The following is a 23148-nucleotide window of genomic DNA, read 5'->3' as shown; positions in this document are numbered from 1 at the left end:
ACGAACAGCCGAAATTCCCTCAGCGACGACTCGTACGATATTAAGAGCGAAAACGTTGCAAATTCGACGTCCTGTAACGTCCGAGCAACGCACATGTGTGTTTTTTCTAAAACGTATATATATATTTTATTGTTATTATTATTTTTCGTTCAATTCTTGAATTTTAAGCACCGAGCGTATGTAATTTGTGAACGCATCTACGAGCATCCTCCGAAGGGTCTCCACTCGACCAAGCTATATATCACTGAATTGTCACATGGGTTTTTTTTTAGCAAACGTGTGATTTCTCGATCGTTTCCGACAAACGAAACGCGCAAACCTGCCTATCTACTTATCGTAATTGGATCTCTTTTTGTTGCCTTCGAACGAAATGAGAAATCACGCTACGAGCTAGACAGAAAAACCACGACGCACGCGCACGATTACGAGTGTTGTACATGTGTATATATATATGTATATATATATGTATATATATGCGTGTGTACGTATACACATATATATGAAAATGAACGGTGACCTCACCGTATCCGATCTTGCGATCGAGAACCTAGAAGCGTGTGCTGTATTTTTGAACACCATCACCGCCACTATATATTCACTATCACCACTTATCAAACCCCCAAAAGGCCTCCGACATATAGCACTGAGCCTCGTGTCCGGGGACGTAGCACGGCCGACGACGGCCAGCCCCGAAGGAGGCTGATCCAGAAACGACTAAAGCTGTCGAATAAGGTCCGACCGAATTAAAACGCATTGTGCATCTAGCCCAGCGCATGAAAACGATAAACGAACGAACGAACGAACGAACGAACGAACGAACGAACGAACGAACGAACGGACGATGTGCGTTAACCACCACGGTCTCTTCGTTACTACCGTGTCTTTCGGTATGCCTCTCTGATGACCTTCGAATATATATCTTCGTTTTTCAACATTCGTTCCTTCCTTTTGTTTTCGTTTCTGTTTTCTTTCGTTTCTTTTATTTCTTATACTTCTTCTTCTCTCCTCGTTTACATCTTATAGCAGAAGGGACACTTTTTGCATGACTCGATAGCGATCATAAGTTTTGACGTTATGTAATACGTATACCTATACCTACTCGTACTATACATATATTTTACTCTCTCCGTTTATCTCTCTTTTTTTCTATTTTCGTAGTAGAGGCGAATATTAGCTGGCATGAGTATCTTTCAATCCCTACTGGATCCGGGGCCAAATTAATTAGCGTATCGACGCCGCATGCGTAGATAGAAAGAGAAAGAGAGAGAGAAAGACATCAGCGATCTTTATATTTCGTCTTACTTTTATGATTTTTTTTTTTTTTTTCTTTTAACAAGAATATATTCTTTTTTTCGTTCCAACGAAAATAAGTTATTGTTATTGTTGGTAAAAATTTTCGAGTCGTTTGAAACGCGAAAATAATTAACGATTTGCGACCGCGAAATCTCTCTAATAGAAAACTTTGTGTACATTCTCGAGAGTTATTGAAAAAGTCTAAGGGAAAGTTTTCGCGTAATTTGGTAAGCACAAAGCACGGAGCACGGAGCACGAAGCACGATGCACGCTACACGAAAGCGAAGCACAGAATGGCGTTTCTCGTTGGTACGTTTGTTGAGTCTGCCTATCTTCCGCACCGCTACCGCATGACGCGTAGAGAGCAAGAGGGAATGGTATTAGAGCTAGCGAGAGTGAGCTTTTCTTCCTCCGCTTCTCCATATATACACTTTAAATAAATATATATATATATATATACACACACGTTAATACGTATATATATATACACTCTCTACTTATCTTCTTAAGCGCAAACTTGACGCCACCACCAAAAAGTCCTCGATGCTCCGCTAATGTCGCTGCAGCAGCAATCCCTTCTTGCAATATTCAGTCGCCATCGCTGTGCCGTAATATATCCGTTATACTCTTTCACTCCCTTCGACCTTCCAAGCCCTCTCTCGACCACCCTTCGGTAATGATCGCTTAAACGTTGATTCCGATCGGGAAGTAACTTCCCGAAACGCGTGTACGAGCTCATCGATTTTATTTTAATCCTGCATCCGAAAAGCGAGTACGATCGTTCATCGAAGACATCTTTCGATGATCGCACGACGATCTTTTCTTTCTTTCCCTTTTTTATAAGTAAGACGCGTTGTCGCGTTCTTTCGATTCGTGCTTGGGTATGCGGATGCAAAAGGGCGGGGTAACCGTGCCGAAAGTACCGTTCGATAGTTTGGAATTCTCACGAACGAAGGTAGCTAATCTCCGAATGTGTGCTCCATTCACGGATCGCTTAATACGGCGATGCTCGCGGTGCAATGTGGCTGCCGGCGCGATGGAATGCCACTTTAGTGTCTGGAATGCGATGTAACGATCGTAATCACCTAAGATTCAGTTATGGAGGAATGTTTCTCGGTTCGGTATGTCTATGTATGTACGTGGATGGCTGCGAAGGTTGCAACACAATGGTATTATTCGGGCGTAAATAGGTAACGAGTGCTCGACGAATTCGGCAGCTCCTCCGATGCAAGCTCGTAAAACGGTCACGCGATCTTTGCCATCTCGAATAAGAAAGGACGAGCGAACGAACGAGCGCGATAACGCGTTATTATATCGTCGTACCGTGTCGTCGAGGGAATAGGAAAGGAATAGATAACGCGATTCGCAAAAGAGATTTGCATCGTCAACTCTATGGGATTACGGATGACACTTTTCGCGTTTTATTTTTATATCCTTTTTTTGGGCTAGCTCGTTATCAGAGAATTTCATCGAATCCGAAATAATTTGCATAAATATTTCTAGAAAGCGCTCTTAAATTACTATCGAAATGAATTTTTGCCCAATCGATTTGCAATATCAAAGAGCACCGTTCGATCAGCGATCGTACCGTCGTCAATGCTCGATAGTCGTCAAGGAATTTTCTTAATATCGAAAGCACTCTGACGCGATCCGACGATAGCTAGCGATGATCTCGATAAAGAATTCTATATCGTCGACGAAGAACTCGTAAAGTTCTTCGGCTCGCGTGAGGGTGTACCGAACGAGTTTGCTTTCGAATTTCACGAGCCCTCCCCGATCCAGTGGCCACCCATAGCCGCTAAAACCCACGTCCTCGATTCCACCCAGCCACCCCTTCGATTTACGAACCCACTCGACATAAATCCTACATGTTTAATATTGTATGTTAGAGCGAAGATATTTGTGTTCTTGTTCTCCCGGCAGTTGGATACACAATGCGCGATATTCGGTACAAATGGAACGCCGGCCTACTGTCGGTCGGCATCTCGAACGAGGTGGAACTACCGCAGTTTCGCGTGCTCGGTCACAGGCAACGACAGACAACAATACACCTATCGACAGGTAGATATCCTCCTCTCTTCTGAAACTACTCGTCCAAAGGCTCGATGCAGATTTGAAAAAAAAAAGAAAAGGAAACGAGTATTTCCTAAAAGTATTCACACGCGCAGTACACCACCGTTGAACCTTGTCGTCCAAGTATTATTATCTCTAAACTATTTTAATCATTGTTATATTATTGCTATCGTTCTCGCCTTTGTTCTATCGAAGAAACTTTTTTTCCTTCGCAATTTCGTTTACCCGCACAAAATTTGCACCCTCACATGATCAAGTCTTACCGAATCTCTCATCGCCACGCAACGACGAGGCATGCGGACACGACGACGTCGATCGAGTCGCGCTAGTCCGTAATCCGAGAGTAACAGGCCTAATCGAATCGACGGATATCCGGACAGCTCCGAGACATTTCTCGTGCCGAAGAGAGAGAGAGAGGGAGGGAGGGAGCAAGAGAAAAAGAGAAAGAGAGAGAGAGAAAGAGAGAGCGAACGAATTCGAACATTGTTGTACTTTCTACGAACAATGGACATTGCAGTTCGAGTCGCGTTCGCAAAGAATCTCCAAATTTCCGACGCACGATCGCACTCGGAGCACGGTCCGTGATATCTCACGTAAGGACTCGATCGAGACGCAGGATAGGAAGGGAACGCGCGTGTACGTGTATGTGTGCTTTTTTCTTGAGACAAGGAAAAAGGTGAGAATGGACTAAAAAATAGAAAAGAGGACGGATAGATAGTTGACAACTTAGACCGTTTAGATGACTAGATAGTTAGAGAATGCGAATGTGTGTAGAGTACGGGCGCGCGCGCGTGCGTGCGTACGTGCGTACGTGCGTGCGAGCGAACGGACGTGCGGGTGAGTGTGCGCGTGTGTGAGAGAGAGAAAGAGAAAGAGAGAGAGAGACAAAGAGAGTGAGAGAGAGAGAGAGTACAGAATCACGAGGTTTGCGGGGGTGCGAGGTAAGTGGAGGCCCCCTCGGAGCTTGGCGCGTGAAATGCGTGAGGGCTTCCGCGAGGTACGTACCAACCGCGGGGGGTCTCTCTATTTTTTCAGTCGGATACACGATGAGGGACATCCGGTACAAGTGGAACGAGGGTGCTAACAGCGTCGGTGTCAGCAACGAGGTCTCCCTCCCACAGTTCAAGGTCCTCGGGCATCGGCAACGAGCAATGGAGATTAGTCTTACCACCGGTAACGTATGAACACAACCCCCGCCCCCGCCACCCACCCAATCAAAAAATCTTTTAATCGAGCAGACTCGCTGCAAGCTATCCACAGAAAATAAAAGAAAAAGAAAAGATAAGGATAAGCGAGAGCCCAAAAAAATATACGAGATTTGTACCCATCTATGAGAGAATCGATACGACCTCCTTTTTAACGGTTTGGGTAAGGTGGAGAAACACGTGAGCGCTATCCGATGTCCGCAGCAGCCGCGATTACCGCCATTCATGCTACTGTGTAGTACGTGCATATTTCTGTCTTGTCTGTCTATTGTATTGTGAATTTTCTAATAACTCTTTTTTTGCACCACCATCAACGATACAGCCGTCGTACGATCGATCGATCGATCTCTCTCTCTTCCTCGCGCGATCTCGTCTTCGTTGATATCTCGAGGAGGAATGTAGGATGCGACGATCTTCTCTTCTTATACTTTTACGATACATCGTCGTTCCTCTCGCGCCATCGTTCGAAATTCAAAAAGATGAATCGTTCCCGGCCAAGGAACGCTTTCCCTTTTTTTCCTTTTTCTCGTTTCCGTTTTCGCGTCGCGCGACTTCGTATGCATTCCCCGCGTTTTCACTTTTTCTTTCCTTTTTGAAACGACCAAAAGGGAGAGGGAAGAAACGCGGCTCGACGATGACACATTTCTACGCGAAGTCGCGTACCTCGCTAACGTTTCTGACTTCTAGCGTCGACGCAAGAAAAACGGAGGGAGATAAAAGAGAAAAAAATTGGGAAGCGTACCACAGGGTGGTGTTGCGACGTTTGCGAAAATACAGAGAGAGAGAGAGAGAGAGAGAGAGAGATAGAGAGAGAGAGAGAGAGAGAGAGAGAGAGAGAGAGATAGAAAGAAAAGAGAATAGAAGTAGGAGAAGAGGGAGACCAAGAGGAAGAGAGAGAGACCGACGAGAACAGTGAAAAGGAAGGACAGAGAGAAAGAGAGAGAGAAAGATGAGAGAGAGAGAGAGAGAGAGAGAGAGAGAGAGCGAGAGAGAGAAAGAAAGAAAGCAAGAGAGAGAGACATTAACGACGCCTCTCCGTCCCCCTGTCCTGACCTTCGATCTTTTATCGCAGGAAATTACTCGCGGCTGGCCTGCGAGATCCAGTTCGTACGATCGATGGGCTACTACCTGATCCAGATCTACATACCCTCCGGGTTGATCGTCATAATATCGTGGGTGAGCTTTTGGCTAAACCGAAACGCGACCCCCGCTCGGGTGGCCCTCGGAGTAACCACTGTGCTCACTATGACGACCCTAATGTCCTCGACGAACGCGGCGCTACCAAAGATCTCCTACGTCAAGTCCATCGACGTCTATCTGGGCACCTGCTTCGTCATGGTCTTTGCCTCGTTGCTCGGTGAGTGCGATCGTGTACTCTTCCATGCCTCTACGTGCTGCCAAAGAAAAGAGAAAAGAAAAGAAAAAAAAAAGAAAAGAAAAAACGAAAGAAACTCTACTCCGTAGCCTCTACACGACGAGTCGCTCGCACGCGTCGAACAGCTCGCGATCGCGTTCGTCTCCCGAGCCACGAGACGCGTCCTTCCTCTCCTTCAGATCGTCCTCGGATCGGTGTCGACTTTTCCTCCTATCCTTTGGCGATTTGAACGGTTCGATCGGCCGCCGCCGTCGTCTCTCGTGAGAGCGAACCGAATACGAGCTCGTCCGATCAAAATATCACGTTAACTCCGATCTATGAGAAACGCGATGCGACCGAGCCCGACGAATTTTCCTCCCGCTCTTCTTCTCCTCGCCTTCGTCCTCGCCCGACGAAGACACACATTAAAATCGAAAGCTCCGAGGCAGGTACACGAGAGTCTCTCGAATGGTGACGATAACGCGTTACCTTCCCTCCCTTTATTTCCACGGCTTCTTTGTCTTCGCAGAATACGCCACGGTGGGTTACATGGCAAAGCGGATTCAAATGCGGAAGAACCGCTTCCAGAAGATAGCGGAAAGCATGAAAGCGGCGAGGGAAAATCCAGGACCACCGGGTGTACCCGGTGATCATGGTGATCACGCGCCTAAGCAAACTGTGAGTAACGTCGACCGAAGTCTCTCTCACCCTTCTTCTTCTACTTCTTCTTCTTCTTCTTCTTCTTCTTCTACTTCTTCTTCTTCTTCTTCTTCTTCTTCTTTTTCTTCTTCTTCTTCTTCTTCTTCTTCATCATATTTCTTCGTCCGAACGCAAAGTTCTTGGCATTTTAACAACGGCACACTCGGATTCGCACCTACGACTCGTTTGATACTTTTGGAAAAGGGGGAAAAGATTTAGACGTTAACGAGTTGCCAATTACTCTCGATTATCAGCGAGAAAGAATATAGATAAAAGAAGATTGGCAAGGCGTTAATACAAGAGAAATTCGTAAGAATCGAATGGTTGCGAGTGTCTGCACGAAAATTGCATGCCTCCTTCGCCGATAACTCATCGATCCCAATCACGAGTTATGAATGGACTACGTTAGAGGTCGAAAAAAAAGCTGCGGAAAGTTTGAAACGCGAATTCTCGTAAAGGCCTCGTAGAGAAAGGAGTAAGTACGTAATCAAAGGACTTTATGGTGAGATGCGATAGAGTTCTCGCGGTAGAAAAACAAATAAGGGAAAGAGGAGGGAGAAGAGGGTAAAGGAAAAAAGGAAAACAAGAAAATGTCGTTCCTTCGACGTTAGGAGCGTGCCCGGGGAAAGGTCAAAAGCTAAAAGGTTTTCACGAAATGAATTCCCATCCGGGTAGGCGAGCGCGCGCGCTCGCACGGGACTACCACATCGGACCCTCCTCCCGTACAGGGATGAGCGAGCAATGCACTATAAATTTTCTTTTAATCTCGCGGATTGTAGAACGAGAATGGAAAATATTAAAGGGAGCCTCGAGAAGGAGGGTCGTGAACACGGCCGGGCCGGCTCTAGGACGCTCGTAAAACGCGTCATCGGAATCGAATGCTTTAATTAAACCTTCCACCGTATTCGTTATTTCGAGTTTGCCTAGTCTTTCTACGAGCGTAGATAGTATCCCAAAGATAACGAAACCCTTGTCCCCTGTGTACGATATCTTAGATTTATCCCATCGAGCTAATTTCCACTCGCGCTACGCGTCAATGGGAGATGCACCGTACGTAGAAGACGTAGTGTCCTCGATGTCGCATGCCAATCTGACAAAGTAAGGGGTAATCCTTGACAAAGGACGCCCCAAATCGAACTGCCGTGTCTCTTGTAAGTGGTCCCGTGTTGTCCAGGAGGTGCGGTTCAAGGTGCACGACCCGAAGGCACACAGCAAAGGTGGCACGCTCGAAAACACCATTAATGGTCGGGCCGACGAGGAAGCGGCGCCTGCACCACAACATCTCATTCATCCTGGCAAAGATATTAGCAAACTATATGGTACGCTTCATTCAACCTTATATTACGACAAGGATTATCGCACTTCATTTTTTAACTGTTTTTTTGTAATCCTCCGTGACGAAATATCTTTTGTCCTTTGTTCCCCTTTCAGGAGTTTAAATGTCGCCTATTTAATTTCCAGTAACGACGACAGCAACATAAAAGCCAAAGAATCGTCTAATCTTTCGATGCGATTTCTATTTCAGAGAATGGATCGTAACTCTTATCGCGTTATAAAAAACATTAAATTTTTATTAAGCTTGTTGCACCCGCCGGAGATTCGAAAGATCTGAAGAAAAGCTATCCTTCATTTTTTTTTTTTTCTTGACAGGCATTACGCCATCAGACATCGACAAGTATTCCCGCATCGTATTCCCGGTGTGCTTCGTTTGCTTCAACCTGATGTACTGGGTCATTTACCTGCATATTAGTGACGTAGTCGCGGACGACCTGGTGCTGTTGAAGGAGGCGAAGTAGAGCACGGGGACATCGGCTGCTGTATCGCGGCTCGTAGCGACGAAAGAACGGATGAAGAGGAAAAGAAAGATGAAGGAAACTCGCACGATAGGACGAGCACGGAAGGACGAAAGCGAAATAAAAAAAACGTGCTCGAACGAGTGCGAGTTCGTCAACGGCCATTTCCTCTCGTACTGGTACGAAATCCAGAATCCGTTCTCGTCGCATCGAATCGGCGTTACTTATTCGAACTCTTCCTTAATTCGAACTATTCGAAACGCACGACGCGCATACGTGAAAAACGCGCTTACTTATATCGCGATGATATACATTAACGATAACGAAAACGAAAGTGGTGCAAACGAAAAAATTGCTCGGGGATGAAGAAGATTAACAAAAAAGAAAGAAGAAATTCAATATAAAAAAGGGACGATCTTTCGAGCAAGTGAAACGCGTCATAGCGCATCATTAACATACCTTAAACATTGCCAGTTTAGGTAATTCTTTAGGTCTTAATGAGACCTTATATATATACATATATATACATGTATATATATATGTGTGTATATGTATATATATGTATATATATATACATATATATAACAATATATATATATACATATATATATAACAAATTCGTCAATTTAGCTACTATTATAAAATAGTAAAGTTAATTAATGATAAGACAAAGAGAAAGAGAGAGACGAAAAAGCTTCAAATATCGTCGGCTCGGAGCGACGCTTCGACGTACAGAAACAACTTCGGGGAGAAAGACTAGAAGGGGAGATCGAAGATCGGAGATCAAGACATTCGAACGTCGACATCACTGCTGGCTCTTGGAAGGAAGAATGAAGAGGTAGATACGACAAATGCATACGACATATACACACACACGTACACACACGATTATAAATATATGATATTATAAAGAGTTACGATGCGAGCGAGTCAAGACAAACGTTAACGGAGCGAGGGATAAAAAGGACATATATATAAACAATTAATCTCGTCGATGATCGGTCGCACAATTCGTATTTATGTTACTATACTTTATATACTTTGATCGAATTTGTACACTCAGCATTCCTTCAAATAAATCGATTTTACGCGATCGCCTCAATCGCTTGCTTTCTCATAAAATTCGATAAAAATCGGATCGCGATTCGTACCCGACTCGATCTTTTCCTTTCATCCATTTAATCATACGCAGTAATATACAAAGAAACGAAAGAAAAAAAAAAGACAAACTCGTCGGAAAAAATGCAATTCCTTTAGTCGAAACGTCTGTTTTCTACTACCCCTCGCCACACTCGGAAACTCCTGTACCTGTAGTATGTTTTCTCAGAGTTAATTAACGATGATTGTATGCCGTTCTACTTCCTTCTTTTCGACTCTTCATACATCCTCCGCTCGCCTTTTTCTACTTCGTTCGAGAGAACATACGGAGTAGCGCGTACACGCACTCGCATACATTCGCGCGTATGCGCCAATGAAAAAAAGAGAGACAAACGTGGAAAGACGTGCGCACGAGGAGAGGGAAGAGAGAGAGAGAGAGAGAGTCGCCAATTCAGTAATCTGCGTACACTCTTCCTCCTCTCTCTTTCTTTTTCCCTCCTGCTGTTTTCCACTTTTTCCAGCCCTTACACTCTTTCTATATCTCCATCTCTCTCGATCCGCAAGGGGTAGGTAGCTGGCTGCAGCCTGGGTCGTGGAAGCTTGCCATTCAGGATATCGACCAGCTGACACGCCCAGCCTTCCTCCCGGTCTTCCCCTTCGCTCCATCCCTCTCTTTCTATCCTCTCCATCTACATAACGTTCTATCCTTCTCCCTTGCTCTCTCTCTCTCTCTCTCTCTCTCTCTTTCTCTTTCTCTTCTTCAGGGCGCCACTACAGCCTCCGCAACCTTCCTCCGCGATCACCAAACAGTTCATTTACCAGACGCTCCTGCCAGTCGTGCATTTAATAAGGCATCCTTTGTTCTTGCGTACCTTACGAGAAAGAAAAAGAAAAATAAATAGAGAGAGAGAGAGATGCGTTTCTTCTCCGTCGATATTCGATACAAAATCCGAAAAAAAACTATCGTAAAGTGATAGTATATGATTGAATGAATCGTTCATTACGCTGGAATCTAAATTGTTCTGTTATTAAAATTTTGTTCAATACGCGGTACGCATTAAATTGCTAGGAAGCTTAATGAAATGAATGAATCGCGACCGATCGTCGAACACGATTACGAGAAATTGTCTTCGATCTGAAAACACGCTATTTTGTTCCTTCTTTGATGATTTTCCAATGCCTTCGCCCGTCCTTACTCGCATCGTTCTCGAGATATTAATGAATTTTTGCGAATTCGTTTCTCGGACAAAAAGGATCTCGGAGTCAATAGGAAAGCAGAGCACGAGGCTTTGAACGTTGGAACGATAGAACGAGGGTTGGTAACGATCGCCTAGGTAATTAACGAGTCGGCCGAATTATCGTCGCGCGATAAGAAAAGCGGCCAAACAATCAATATATCAAGACGCGTATTACCACGGGCTGAGCACGTCGGAGAATACGAGAGGTAAGTTTACACCTCGTTAGAAAAAAAAAAGAAGAAAAAAGAGAATGACAAGAGAGAGCACACACAACTCGTCTTTTATACTTTTTCTCCGCTAGCAGCAAACGCGTAAGGAAAAATCTGCGCCCGACGTGCTCCGCGCGAGTGTTCCAAGGAGAAGGGAAAAAATCGATCGATCGATTCGCCGACCAAATACAACGAGCAGAAAAGACGAAACGTATCCTTTGATCCCCCCGCGTTCGTTTCTTTCATATAACGCGTATTATAATAATAATGAAATTATATAAATATCGACACACACTTCCACGTCCGCCCCACCGGAAGCATTATATACATACAATTTATATAATCGTACACCCGCGTTATCCGCGTTATCCAGTCTTTAAGGAAGAAGAAAAAGGATTAATTAAGAGAGAGAGAGAGAGAGGACAATGAAAGAAAAGAGATCGAGAGGAAAAGGAACCCTAGCAATATAAGTCTATACATATAACGATCTAAGATGCATTTATTCATACGTATATTTATCGCGTATGCATACATGCGTACCTCACGCGTTTCTACGCGTGTATATATATATATATATATATATATATATATATATATATGCGTATTATATATTACGTGTGCCTGTATTGTTTATTACGTTTGAGATTTTAACGGGCCATGGTCGAACGAGAAGGCTATTTTTTCCGTTGTCTAGAAAGTTCAAGCATCCTATTTCAAATCGTCCCGATGAGACGAGCATTTGTCGTTCCTTTCGAGAGCTCGGCCGCCTACTGTCGGACACGAGTGTCGAAATATCCCTTTGTACATGATCCTTTTTTCTATGCTGATAACAGACAACGGAGCTCACGTAAAGAACTGACGAATCTCGTCAAAGCCGGACGATATTCAAAAAAGATTAAATGGACGATATTCATGAAAAGATTAAAACGCGCGCTCGCGCACGCTTTCAATTAAACGCTCGTCATTAAAATTAAGTCGATCTTACGAGCGCTCCTTAATTAATACTTCACAGCTTTCCTTTCAACCGTCTAATTATTACAATCTCGTGGCACGAACACGATTAAACGAATTCGTAACCTTTCGGAGTTTTATTCCTATTTACATAGAAACTCGATTTCACGTGAACGCTTCAACGACTGTTAACTTCAACTTTTAACGGTTAAAAGAAGATTATGAAGCAAAGTAAGAAGAATTATATCGCATTGATGGAAATTCGAAGGTTAATTATTCGTCTTTAATTAATAGTCATAAAGCATACCTACCTATTTATTCGTCGATCTTCTCGTTCGCTCGTGGCCCCACCGTTTATTATGGATATTATTATTACCTTTATTGTATAGAGATAAATAAAGAAATAAATCAAATATATATAAATGTTTTAAAAAAAGAGAAAAGAAAAAGAGATCTCTGTCCTCTGGCAGGATATAAATTTATGTTATCAGCGGGAATCTATATATCGCGAATTATTATTATTCTATTCTTATCATTATCATGATTATTGACATTATTAATATATTAATATATTAATATATTATGAGAATAAAGTAATATCGTTGAAAACTCAAAGAGCAGGACGAAGGTACTGTAAACTCGAAATATATTAAAAGGGAAAAGAAAAAAGATGAGAGAACGCGAGACGAGAAGCGAGGAGATAGAAACTATTATTACTAATACAAATCGATCACCTTGTAAATACGAGTTTTATACGGAACATTGTATTCGTTCACCAAAAAAAGAGGAGCAAAAAAATTACGAGAGAGAGAGAGAGAGAGAGAGAGAGAGAGTATCTATTACAAAGTAATATATAAAATACACATATACATATTACATATACACATACCATATATATATATATATGTATATTATATATTATATATAAGTATACACACACGCATACACACGCACACACAAAATGTAGTGCACACAAGATTGTGACTGTTCGCACGTACTTACGTAAATCAATTAAGAATAAGCAAACAAAAATGATATAAATATATAGGAAGTATAAGCAGAAAGATAATAAACCAAAAGTAAATTAGAAGAACGTTGGGGGATCAAAGTCGATACGCATGTTCACTCGTTCGTTCGTTCGTTCGTTCGTTCGTTCGTTTTTTAGTAATAGAAGAGAACAGGGGAAAGAGGAGAGGCGGATAAATTTCGAAAGGCGGTCGATCGTGGTAATCGATTTTATCCTATCGATTAATTACAGAGGCAATCGATTAGCTTAGATTACTTATCGGAAACAAATAAATAGAAGGAAAAAGAAAAAAAGAAAGTGGTGTGATACACACGGCCGTGGCCGGCTCGGTCATCGAAATTAAAGACGAGACGGTACGAATCGCGTTAAAAACGAAAACTGCCAACTTCCTAATACAATATATGTTTTAATCAATCGCGGATACGCGACGGTATAAACGAGAAAATAGAAAAAAAATAAGAAAAAAAAATAAAAAAATATTGTGAGAAAAAAGATCCGAACGAAAGGCGCGGAAAAGACGATGTTCGTTCGAAAGAAAAGCTTGTTTTAGAGAAATTATGTTACTTTTTTTTTTGCGAGAGATGTACTTATACAATACAATGGCTGGAAGGATGAAACTCGTGAAACGACTATTTACATTTCCTTTTCCTTTTTCCTTTCTCTAGAACGTAAATTCGATTAAAACGGTTTAAATTCGAAGCCGACAACGCATACTCTCCACGCGAGTCCAACTTCGATCTCGAATAAACGTAAGCGTGTAAACGTTCAATCGAGATCGAGGAATCGAAGCCTTTTCCGTCGCTCGTCCTGCCAGAGGAAAATACAATATATAACGAGACAAGCGTAGACAAATCGAGGGAAAAATCGGATCTCCATCCCAGAAATCCCCGCGTAAAAGAAAAAGAATATTTATGAAATCGTGCGTAGCTCCGACCGAAGAGGAACGAAAGTACGACGATATTGCGCGACGAGTCGTCTCGACGAGAGTACCAAATTCTAAAACTGTAAACTTTAAATAATAACGCTGATGCATTATATTGTAGAAACGTATTCTACGATCGTAAAAAATAAGATAAAAGTGACAATGTAGGTACACAATGAACATACACACGCGGACACGAGAAACACGCATACATATACATACATGTATACACGTAAGGAGCATGCGTCTATGAAATTAAAAAAAGAAAAAAAAAGAAAAAAGAAAGAAAAAAGAGAGAAAAAGAAAAAAAAATTGAGAAGGAAACTGAGTGTACGCACGTTTCATACGCACAACACACAAACTGATACACAACACAACGCACATTACTCGAAAAGAAACACGTGAATACCCCGTAGGTCGGGCGATTACTATCTCGAAGCGTTTATATATAATTAATTATATACCTACTTTTACTGGCACTCGGTAGATATAGGTACACCGTTAACGTATACCTATACTATCCGACTCACTTTTACGTGGCAGTAACGCCGACTTATATGACAAAGGAAAACGGGAGAGAAAGAAGAAGAAAAAAAAAAGATAGACAAGAGGCGAAGAAAGTTAAATAGAAAGAATGTAAAGAGAATATGTATAACAAAAAAAAAAAATTTAGCGATCGAGCGAGTGAGAAAGATAGTTTAAGTAGAAAAATCGAACGACGTGCGAAAGAAAAACGCGTTGCGCTTACGCGGAAAAAGAGCGTCAAAAAAAAAGAGCGAGAATATAAATAAAATATACATAAATAAAAAAAAATAAATAAAAACATAGATTAGCGCGTAGACATATAGATTCGAAATAACCGAATGATCGAAGATGAAAAAAATACAAGAGAAAAAGAAAGAAAGAAAGAAAGAAGGAGGAAAGATGGAGAACAAAGTCGAACAAAGCGAAAAGCGTGAATGAGGGTGTGCGAGCGGATACGCTATTCCGAGGAGCGTGTGCGTGCGTGTTTCTGTGCGTGACTGAGTTTTGCATGAGTGCGTGCATCCACTGTGGTCTGTATCTTAAGCGGAAGTTCCTGTTCCTCGAGATGGCGAAGAAAGAGAGAGAAAAGGAAAGCGAAAAGAATGCGGGAGAGAGAGAGAGAGAGAGAGAGGACAATGGCTAAAGAAAAATATAAATACGAGACCGACTCTCGTCGCGGACGAGAAGAATCAGACGCGATCGCGAATCAGGCCGAGGAAGAGCGTCTTCTTGTCCCTCCCTCCTGTCAAAATCGTATATCGGTGCGTGCCTGATCGAATATTTCGAGGAAATCGATTAGCGTCGAAGCGCCGAATATCGTAGCCTCGATTCCGAGATAGAACACGAGGAAATCACTTATTTTTCATAATTATTTCTTACCAGCGTCGATTCTTCGAAGATCGAACGTCTTCTCGTGTTCTATTGTGGATCATCGAAAATAATGGTATTCCGCGTGTTCGCTCGATCGATATTTTCCGATAATCGGAAAGAATATCTGTAGTACGTACGTACACACATACATACATACATATGCATAACTTACGGCAGAATTCGTTTACGATTTAGTCATGCGTCATTAATATCATTTTTTGTAATGTCCGAATAAAACGTATATCATAGTCGAAGATAAAAGTTACGCCGATAATCAATTGTCGGTTCATTCGTTTAACGATAATCATTGTGTCGTATGTTGTGCGAGGTGTACAATGCAGCAAACGCGCGAACGTTATTACGAGACCTCCGATATAGTCCTCTCTTCTTTTATATTTCGAAAACCGTATTCCGTTCCGCGTCGTCTCGTCTCGGCGTTCGCCGAACGCTAGATAGAATCTTTTCCTTGAAAGATCGATCTGCATTAGTGCTGCCATACGTTAGACAAGTAGTCTCGTTGGATCCCGAAGAAGTATTTTATGAGAAACGGTAGCGCCAATATCGATACATTTATTGAGAGGAACAATCTTTTGAGCATATACAAATTATTGAAAAATATATCGATATTATGATATCGATGTTAATACCTATTAATCGAGAAATATAATCAATTTAAAAATAAATTCAGTTTTCTTTTCACATTCCATTATTCCATTATTTTACAACCTTTCTTAACTCGTGCTTCCGTTTGGCGTCTCTCTGTCTCGCCTCGGTACATGATTTTCTTTTTGCTTATTATTACATTTCCGTACGTGCATATTTTTCTAAATTTCTCTTCGAGCGACTTTTCACGGTCCTACGAGATTTTCAAAAGCTACAAAGAAGATCTACTTTCGCGCGTATGCCTTCGCACTGAACAAAGTAAAAAGCATGTAAACTGGCCTTCAGCGAGTTTGCGAGCGCGACGAAAAAGAATATGTCGTAACATACATAATCGAGTCAAGGGAAGGACGAAAGACGAGACGTAAAAAGCGATGGATAACGAATGCGTCTAATGCGTGCGTCCGCGCGTGAATGTACGTGTGAATACGAGTGTATACGAGGTTTGAAGGAAACGTATGCGCGCGCGCGAGCGAGAGGAAGAGAGATATGAAGAGAGAAAATGAGAAAGAGAAGGAGACACAGCGCGTTGAGTTAACGCGCGAGGCATAAAGTACGTCGTAACTGGAACGCTTGCGTCGACTGCCAAGAAAAGAATGAAAAACTCGAGGGTTGTAAGTCGTGAGAAAAATAATAAAAGATAAGGAAAAAGAAAAGACGTGAAATGTGGGAAGAGAAGCGAAAAAGGGCAGAGGCTCTCCCAGTTACTTGCTCACTGAAATAATATTCTAAATAACGTTCGTACGCGACAAAAATCTAGATATACATTGGTATAATGCGATATTAATTTACGTACAAATAAGTATCGAGACATAAAAAAAAAAGGAAAAAGAAGAGAAGGAAAGGAGAACAAGAAAAAATAATGAATAAGCAGGCGTTGACATTGACGCGCGCACGTTACAAACGAAATCGAATAGTAGTAAAGAATTTCATGGTTTACCAAGAACAAGAAAAATACGTATATTCCTAAGATCGCTAGATAAGAACTTAGAATAATTAATATCGTTCATTTGAAACATTAACGTAAATAGTACGTCATTTTCAATGAAAGTCGTCGTAAATTAAGAGCAAGAAAGAAAAGAATTCTTTAACGATAAATACAATCGAAATTGCACTTATTTCTCGGCTCTAAATTCTTGTCAAATTCGACGGGATAAATGAACTCGCGTTAATATCGATTTGATCGATGATCGATAGACTCACGTAAGATTTTTAATTTGTCCGTAATACCGAACCTACTTTTAACGATAATAATGTCAGTGCGAATCGAACTTATCGACGTCGATTCCTGATCCCGGATGCCTAAATCAATGCAATTTTGAAAGAGCGTAACTCGAAATCTTTAACGAAATCTCTGCCGAACGAATAAAAATAAAAAGAAATGAAATGTTCAAGGTGCGCGCGTAATTGTCCAAATCGTGCTTGCTAAGAGGAACACGAATTCTATTTATAAAAACGCTGTACATTGCGAAGGCGTATAATTTACAGCGAAATGTCTATAGGACTTGTAAGGGAACGAACGATACAAGAAATAAAGAAATATCGAGAGAGAGAGAGAGAGAGAGAGAGAGAGAGAGAGAGAGAGAGAGAGAGCGAGCGAGAGAGAGAGAGAGAGAGATTGAGAAAGAATGAAGAAAACAAGATCGAGATCAGCAGTGGTACTTGCGTTACACGCACCGTTAAAAATGGCGACGAATACATTATTCACTGTTACATAAAAAACAAAAGAAAAGAAACAAAGTGTAACACAAAAACGTATCGTTGCATGATCGATATACCTAAAAAATTATTACTACGTGATACGTCATTATTATGTAAAGTTTTTATTGAGTGAGTAAAATTATGTTATCGATGAAGAATGCCTGCTTTTCTATCCCATTCCATACATTATTCAAGATTCCTTATTTATCTCGATCGAAAAATTTGAAATAAAAAAGAAGCTTTAACTTGTAACGCGACGAAGAAGACAGGATCGATGGTAAGTTTTTCATCGCTACATCTGCAGCCATATCAGCATTCGAAATAGATTGTATAAGTCAAATGGTCTTTATACTTCGCTGTGCGCTATAAACGAGGACGAACGAATTATTGACATTATCATTTTTCGTCGAAAGTCGTTTCCTAATTTATGTCGGTTTGTTTTCTCTTTTCAAGAAAAGCACTAAGATATGAGGAAGCGAATAAAGCGGAAGTTATGTCGTCATAAGATATATTATTTACACGTCACTACATAATATACATTATAAGATATGAAGACTCACTTATGTTCACTCGCATGTGGATCCATGAAATTACATACAGTTCACTCGTAGTATGCCGCGTAATAGTATATCGTTTAAAAAATTGCACATGATTTAAAAAAAAAAAAAGCTAATGAAGTGAGATAATAATTATTGAATCGTTGATAACCAGAACGAAACGACACTTTAACAAACAACAACAACAACCAATTAAAGAGGCAAAACAATCGTACTAATTGATATTTTCTTTTGCCCATTTCTAATCGAACAAGCTACGAAAACGAATACGATTAAAATATTGCAACATTTTATATCACGTAATTTGCAAGAATAGAATTTGAACTCCAATATATCTTAAAAAATCTTTCATTTCGCGTATGCAATTCGTTCTTTTGATACATCGAAGTTCATTTTTTTCATACGTACTTTGATATACACGAATAAGAAACGAAAGAAATAAAACTCCTATAACTTTATTCTATTTCATTATCTTAGCTATTCGTCATATGATATAATATCGTGTAATAATGATCAATGTAAAACATCCTTCAATATATATATATATATGTATATGTATGTATGTATATATATATATACGTACATGTATATATCGTATGTATATATATGTGTGTATGTGTGTGTCACTTTGAATCGTACGAAACACCAAGAGGATCTCTTAGGTATCTTTTTGAATGTACCCGATAATATCTAATCTAAATTCGTATAAACAATAAACATCAAGATATACATTAATGAAACAATGAACTTTTGTTCGTTCGACGAACCGAGTTTTTCTTTTACGCACTAACAAGTTGAAATGGCATATATGCAAAATACGTCTAATGATATACAGTTCAGGTATACATTTCTTCACATGTATACCACACACGCACACTTAGCCTTCAGTGCTCGTACGTGCACTAATATTTGGAGATTTGTACTTGACTTATCTTACGTATGACAAAATATCCGAAATTACTTTTAATGTATGGTACGTACATATGGCTCGCATCCTACCATCGAGCCAACTCTAGGTAAATCTATTGTATATTCCACATGTATGTGTTAAATATCGCGACAAAGTCGTTAAATAATAGTCGTAAAAAGCATTACAATTCTAATTCCACAACGAATATTTTGCGATTTAAGTATATACGAACGTACAGAGTACCGATCAGTAGTGCATTCGTCGTTTTCTCGTTCAAACAGAACCAATAGCAGAACAATCGTTTCCTGTCGGTGTATAAAGGGGCCGGATGAATTTACAAAGTAGATTAGACCATATCTCCGCGCTGACGTAATTTGCTCGAATTTCCAGCGTAGAACAGTATTCTTTTTCGTTAATTTGATCGTTTAGAACAAACGTTCACGCGTCCCTCGAAACGTCGATTAATTTCATCCGTCAACGTTCGATTCTCCTTCGTGATTGAGACGGGTTTTCCCCTTCGATCACAAACTTTCTTGTTTTTCTTTCGAAACGTTCGCAAAAGCAGCGTAGTCGCCTGGTCGCCGGCGTAGATACCTCAGGTACAAGGTAATCGAATAATCGCAAGTGAACGATTCCAACGGTACGCACGAGTTTGAAAAATGATCTTAATCTTGAAAATCGAAACGCGGCAATTTTAGTAAGAGACATCCCGACCGTTTTCGACCTGGCATCCATAATTGTCTTTATCCTTATTCTTGTCTTTATCCGCGTCCTTTTGTTTATACAATTCTTCGCGATTGGTTACTCTTTTATCGCCTTCCGTCGTTGTCATTGTCGTCGACGTCATGGTCGTCGTCGTCGATGTTTTCATTGATGTATCATCGTTTTTACTTAAAGTATCGTTAGAGTGGGACTTGTCGAGAAGCGAGCTGAATTCACCAAACTTCAAAAAGTCTTGCACAACCGACTGTTCCGTATTCACCTGAAAAATCATCAAAGATTTTCAATCGAGTCGAGCGAATAAGGACAATTACCTTACTTCGATACTCTTATCGAAGTTATCATCGTTCAAACCTTCCTCGGTCTTCCACGTTTCCCTTTCACCGGTACGGTTGGAGTCGACGCCGCGGTTAAATTAGTCTTTCTCTTGGAAGATTGCAAATGCGAATCGAGATGTTGTTTTAACTTGTCTTGTCTCGCAAACATTCTCGGACATATGTTACACGCGAACGGTCTCTCGCCTGTATGAACTCTTCTATGTCTGGCCAAGTGAGACGCTCTGGTGAATGCCAAAATACAAAGGTCGCAAGAGAAGGGTTTATATTGGGCTCTGTCTGTCTTCAACGAGCTCTTCATTTCCCCCCTTGTTTCGTTTACACCACCTCTTTTCGCTATCAATTCAGCTTTCCTCTTCACACCTATTCTCAGCGTGTCTTCTGGACTCTTTGGTGACATCTTCGAGGAGAAAGGAAAGAGTGTAATGAAAAGATTAAAATCGATATCGACGACTTACGCACCATGCTTTCCTCCCGTTCTCTCATATCATCGTTCATCTGAATGTCAGGTACCGTCGGATCCACGGAACCGTTGTTAAACGACTTGATCGTACTACTGGCATCCTCGTAGGGCCATTCCCTGTCAGATTCCTCTCTTAAAGAGGAACGATCCTTTGGCTTGATATCCAATGGATCGCTGTTCCTTGTTATCCGACCTACCGACACTCTCTTTTGTCCCTTGTATCTGGTCTCCCGCTTGTACATGGGTGGTGGTATGCGCTTCTAGACAAAGATCAACAAACGTACATTAAACGGTCGAAGAGGATAGTATTAAGAATAAGGAGAGTACTAAGGTTTCGAGCGGACAAGAAAAAGGCCGTACGATTTGCGTCCCGGATGATCGCAACGGCTCGTCGAACGGATCCTCGTGACCGTCCATTACCATCGGATCGTCCTCGACCTCGATCTCCTCGACCTTGATGGTATCCTCCAACGACTCGATCGACGATTGCTTCGGTAGGAAAGGTATGACCGAAGGTTCCTTTATGTACTCGGTGGTGTGAACCCTCGTCTCGATGTGACATCGTTGAGTTCTCGCGTCTAGCCTGGTATAGGAGCTTCGACCGTTATCCTGATTTCTCTGATCTCCCGAGAGCCCACGAATCTCCAAGTCCGTTGCAGTCTTTATCAACGAGGGTAAATGTTCCTCGGCTACGTCGATCGAGCCACGATACATAAAGTCTAGGAGACACTCCATTTCTTCCACCGCAACGCCTGCGAATAAATTTAAATAATTACCTAAAAGCCTTAAGACAAATCTTATCGGACACGCGAACGTAAATCATAAATAATAAATCATCGGTCAATGAGAAAAGATTAATCGACTTTGTTCGCGCGTTTATCATCCTTTCATTGAATCGCTTCGTTATGAGAAAGTGCAATTCATTTCTAGAGAAATAGCGAACCTTGATAAGGAAAGAGCCTTTTAGTAGATACAAATCCAATTTCAATGATAAATCGAGTAGCACGAAAGTAGAGTAAACGATTGTTACAGGATAGTAGTATTGCATATATAGATCTGCTGGTTCAATTGTAGCCAGCTATATTATTCAATTCAAGCGGCACATGCTATGTATTGTTCGCGTATGCGCGCGCGTTAATATACGTCCAGATTTTGCTTATCGTGCTCACGATAACAGAGGCCTCGCGACGTGAAATTCATTTGCATAATGAATTTACGTTGACCTTCTGCTTTAACGAAATGAAGAGAAGCGATTTTATTAGAGGCTCGAACGTCGATTAAACTTCAGCGTATCCGTGTTATTAATTAAAAGAGACAAAATTGTTAACGGCGTTATCGATCATTTACCTACTTAGGAAAAGAAATTTGTTTTCATCGACGCGGAAAGTAGTCACGACGCCGTCGAAAACTAATCGGACAGACAGGAATTTTATCGTATGGCTTGATAAAAGCCGATCAAAAAAAAAAAAAAAAGAAGAAAGAAAAAATATTATATTATCTGTATGTCTTGACGAATGAAAAGTAAATATATGTCACCTGCCTTTGAGTATAAGTATGGGCTGTTCGCCGTAATGCTCCTTGAATACTCTTTCGAAGTAAGGACTGCATGCTGCCAGAACCAACCTATGTGCCCTCAGCATGCCTCCCTGACAAGCTAAGGTCGCGTCCGTGAGGGAGCCACTTTTGTAAAGTCCCTCGAACAAACCTGACAAGTTTGCGAGGTGATTGTTCCAAGTGAGATTGAACGTTTTCTCGCCCATTATTCTAGCAGACTGTAATCCCTGAAACGCCAAGAATTCTCGATTAGTCATCATCGCGCGATCAGAACTCAATAATTTAAGAGCAGCAACAAAAAGGAAAATATCTAATTATAAGATAAAAAGTCATATGTCTCGTCTTTACGTAAGCATGGAAAACGCATTATATAAGGCGTGCTTACGATGAAATAAAACGATTCTACGACGTGGAATCTTTACGCTCGATCGATCGACGATACGAAGGAAAGTCACCGTCGAACAACGACTTGTTTTCCATGTTCGTATACCTACTAACACGTACGTATCATGACTCGTTGAACATGATCGAGTTAAAGGAGAGATTATTATTCGTGAGATGCATAAAAAAAAGGAAAAGAGGCTCTTTGTCAATAACTCCAAGAACTAAAATATAGACGCGTTACGTGCACGTGTGCACATATCTACGAATATATACATATATACGTATACACGTGCATACGTACATGTGTGTGTGGTGCGTGTGTAGTACACACCGTATATAATACGTTTGAGATAACAAAGAGCCTCTTGTAATAATAGTTACATCATCATTGAAACAACCACGAAACGACCATCACGTTAACATCGTTGCAGTTTTAATTGACGCGTTGCACACGGAAAAAACATTCCGATCCTCGTCTACCGATCGTGTATATATGCACTGCAAGAGATACTTACTATGCAATACTGACTAGATCGTAATCGTTCGTGCATCACGGATAGCTCGTCCATGAAGAGACATTTAGAGAGGTTGAACCGCGAAGGACCAT

At 41.3% G+C, this 23148-nt stretch overlaps 2 protein-coding genes across 32 annotated transcripts in view; one reads left to right on the top strand and one right to left on the bottom strand.

The window, feature by feature from the left end:
* The window catches only part of LOC127069732 (gamma-aminobutyric acid receptor subunit beta), a 62688-nt gene extending 44912 nt beyond the window's left edge, over nucleotides 1–17776 (top strand). For 5 of the 21 annotated variants that reach the window (XM_051007126.1, XM_051007123.1, XM_051007122.1 and 2 more), the window contains 6 exons: nucleotides 3217–3354; nucleotides 4402–4539; nucleotides 5644–5928; nucleotides 6455–6603; nucleotides 7781–7943; nucleotides 8275–17776. In XM_051007126.1, coding sequence (XP_050863083.1) covers nucleotides 3217–3354; nucleotides 4402–4539; nucleotides 5644–5928; nucleotides 6455–6603; nucleotides 7781–7943; nucleotides 8275–8420 — 1019 coding nt within the window. In that variant the 3' untranslated portion in view covers nucleotides 8421–17776. The remainder of the gene's footprint in view (nucleotides 1–3216; nucleotides 3355–4401; nucleotides 4540–5643; nucleotides 5929–6454; nucleotides 6604–7780; nucleotides 7944–8274) is intronic. The other 16 variants (XM_051007136.1, XM_051007134.1, XM_051007132.1 and 13 more) reach the window with 12 other exon arrangements.
* A 333-nt stretch (nucleotides 17777–18109) lies between these two features.
* LOC127069735 (zinc finger and BTB domain-containing protein 14-like) overlaps nucleotides 18110–23148 on the bottom strand; it is an 8147-nt gene continuing 3108 nt past the window's right edge. For 8 of the 11 annotated variants that reach the window (XM_051007143.1, XM_051007145.1, XM_051007146.1 and 5 more), the window contains 6 exons: nucleotides 23057–23148; nucleotides 22144–22384; nucleotides 20964–21355; nucleotides 20603–20863; nucleotides 20160–20540; nucleotides 18110–20067 (listed from right to left, as the gene is read on the bottom strand). The exon at nucleotides 23057–23148 is cut by the window's right edge. In XM_051007143.1, coding sequence (XP_050863100.1) covers nucleotides 19780–20067; nucleotides 20160–20540; nucleotides 20603–20863; nucleotides 20964–21355; nucleotides 22144–22384; nucleotides 23057–23110 — 1617 coding nt within the window. In that variant the 5' untranslated portion in view covers nucleotides 23111–23148 and the 3' untranslated portion in view covers nucleotides 18110–19779. Of the gene's footprint in view, nucleotides 20068–20124; nucleotides 20541–20602; nucleotides 20864–20963; nucleotides 21356–22143; nucleotides 22385–23056 lie in introns of all 11 variants that reach the window. The other 3 variants (XM_051007149.1, XM_051007151.1, XM_051007152.1) reach the window with 2 other exon arrangements.

The sequence above is a fragment of the Vespula vulgaris genome, chromosome 16, assembly GCF_905475345.1.
Source record: "Vespula vulgaris chromosome 16, iyVesVulg1.1, whole genome shotgun sequence".
In the NCBI taxonomy this organism is placed as follows: domain Eukaryota; kingdom Metazoa; phylum Arthropoda; class Insecta; order Hymenoptera; family Vespidae; genus Vespula; species Vespula vulgaris.
This window is presented reverse-complemented; position numbering and strand designations above follow the sequence as displayed.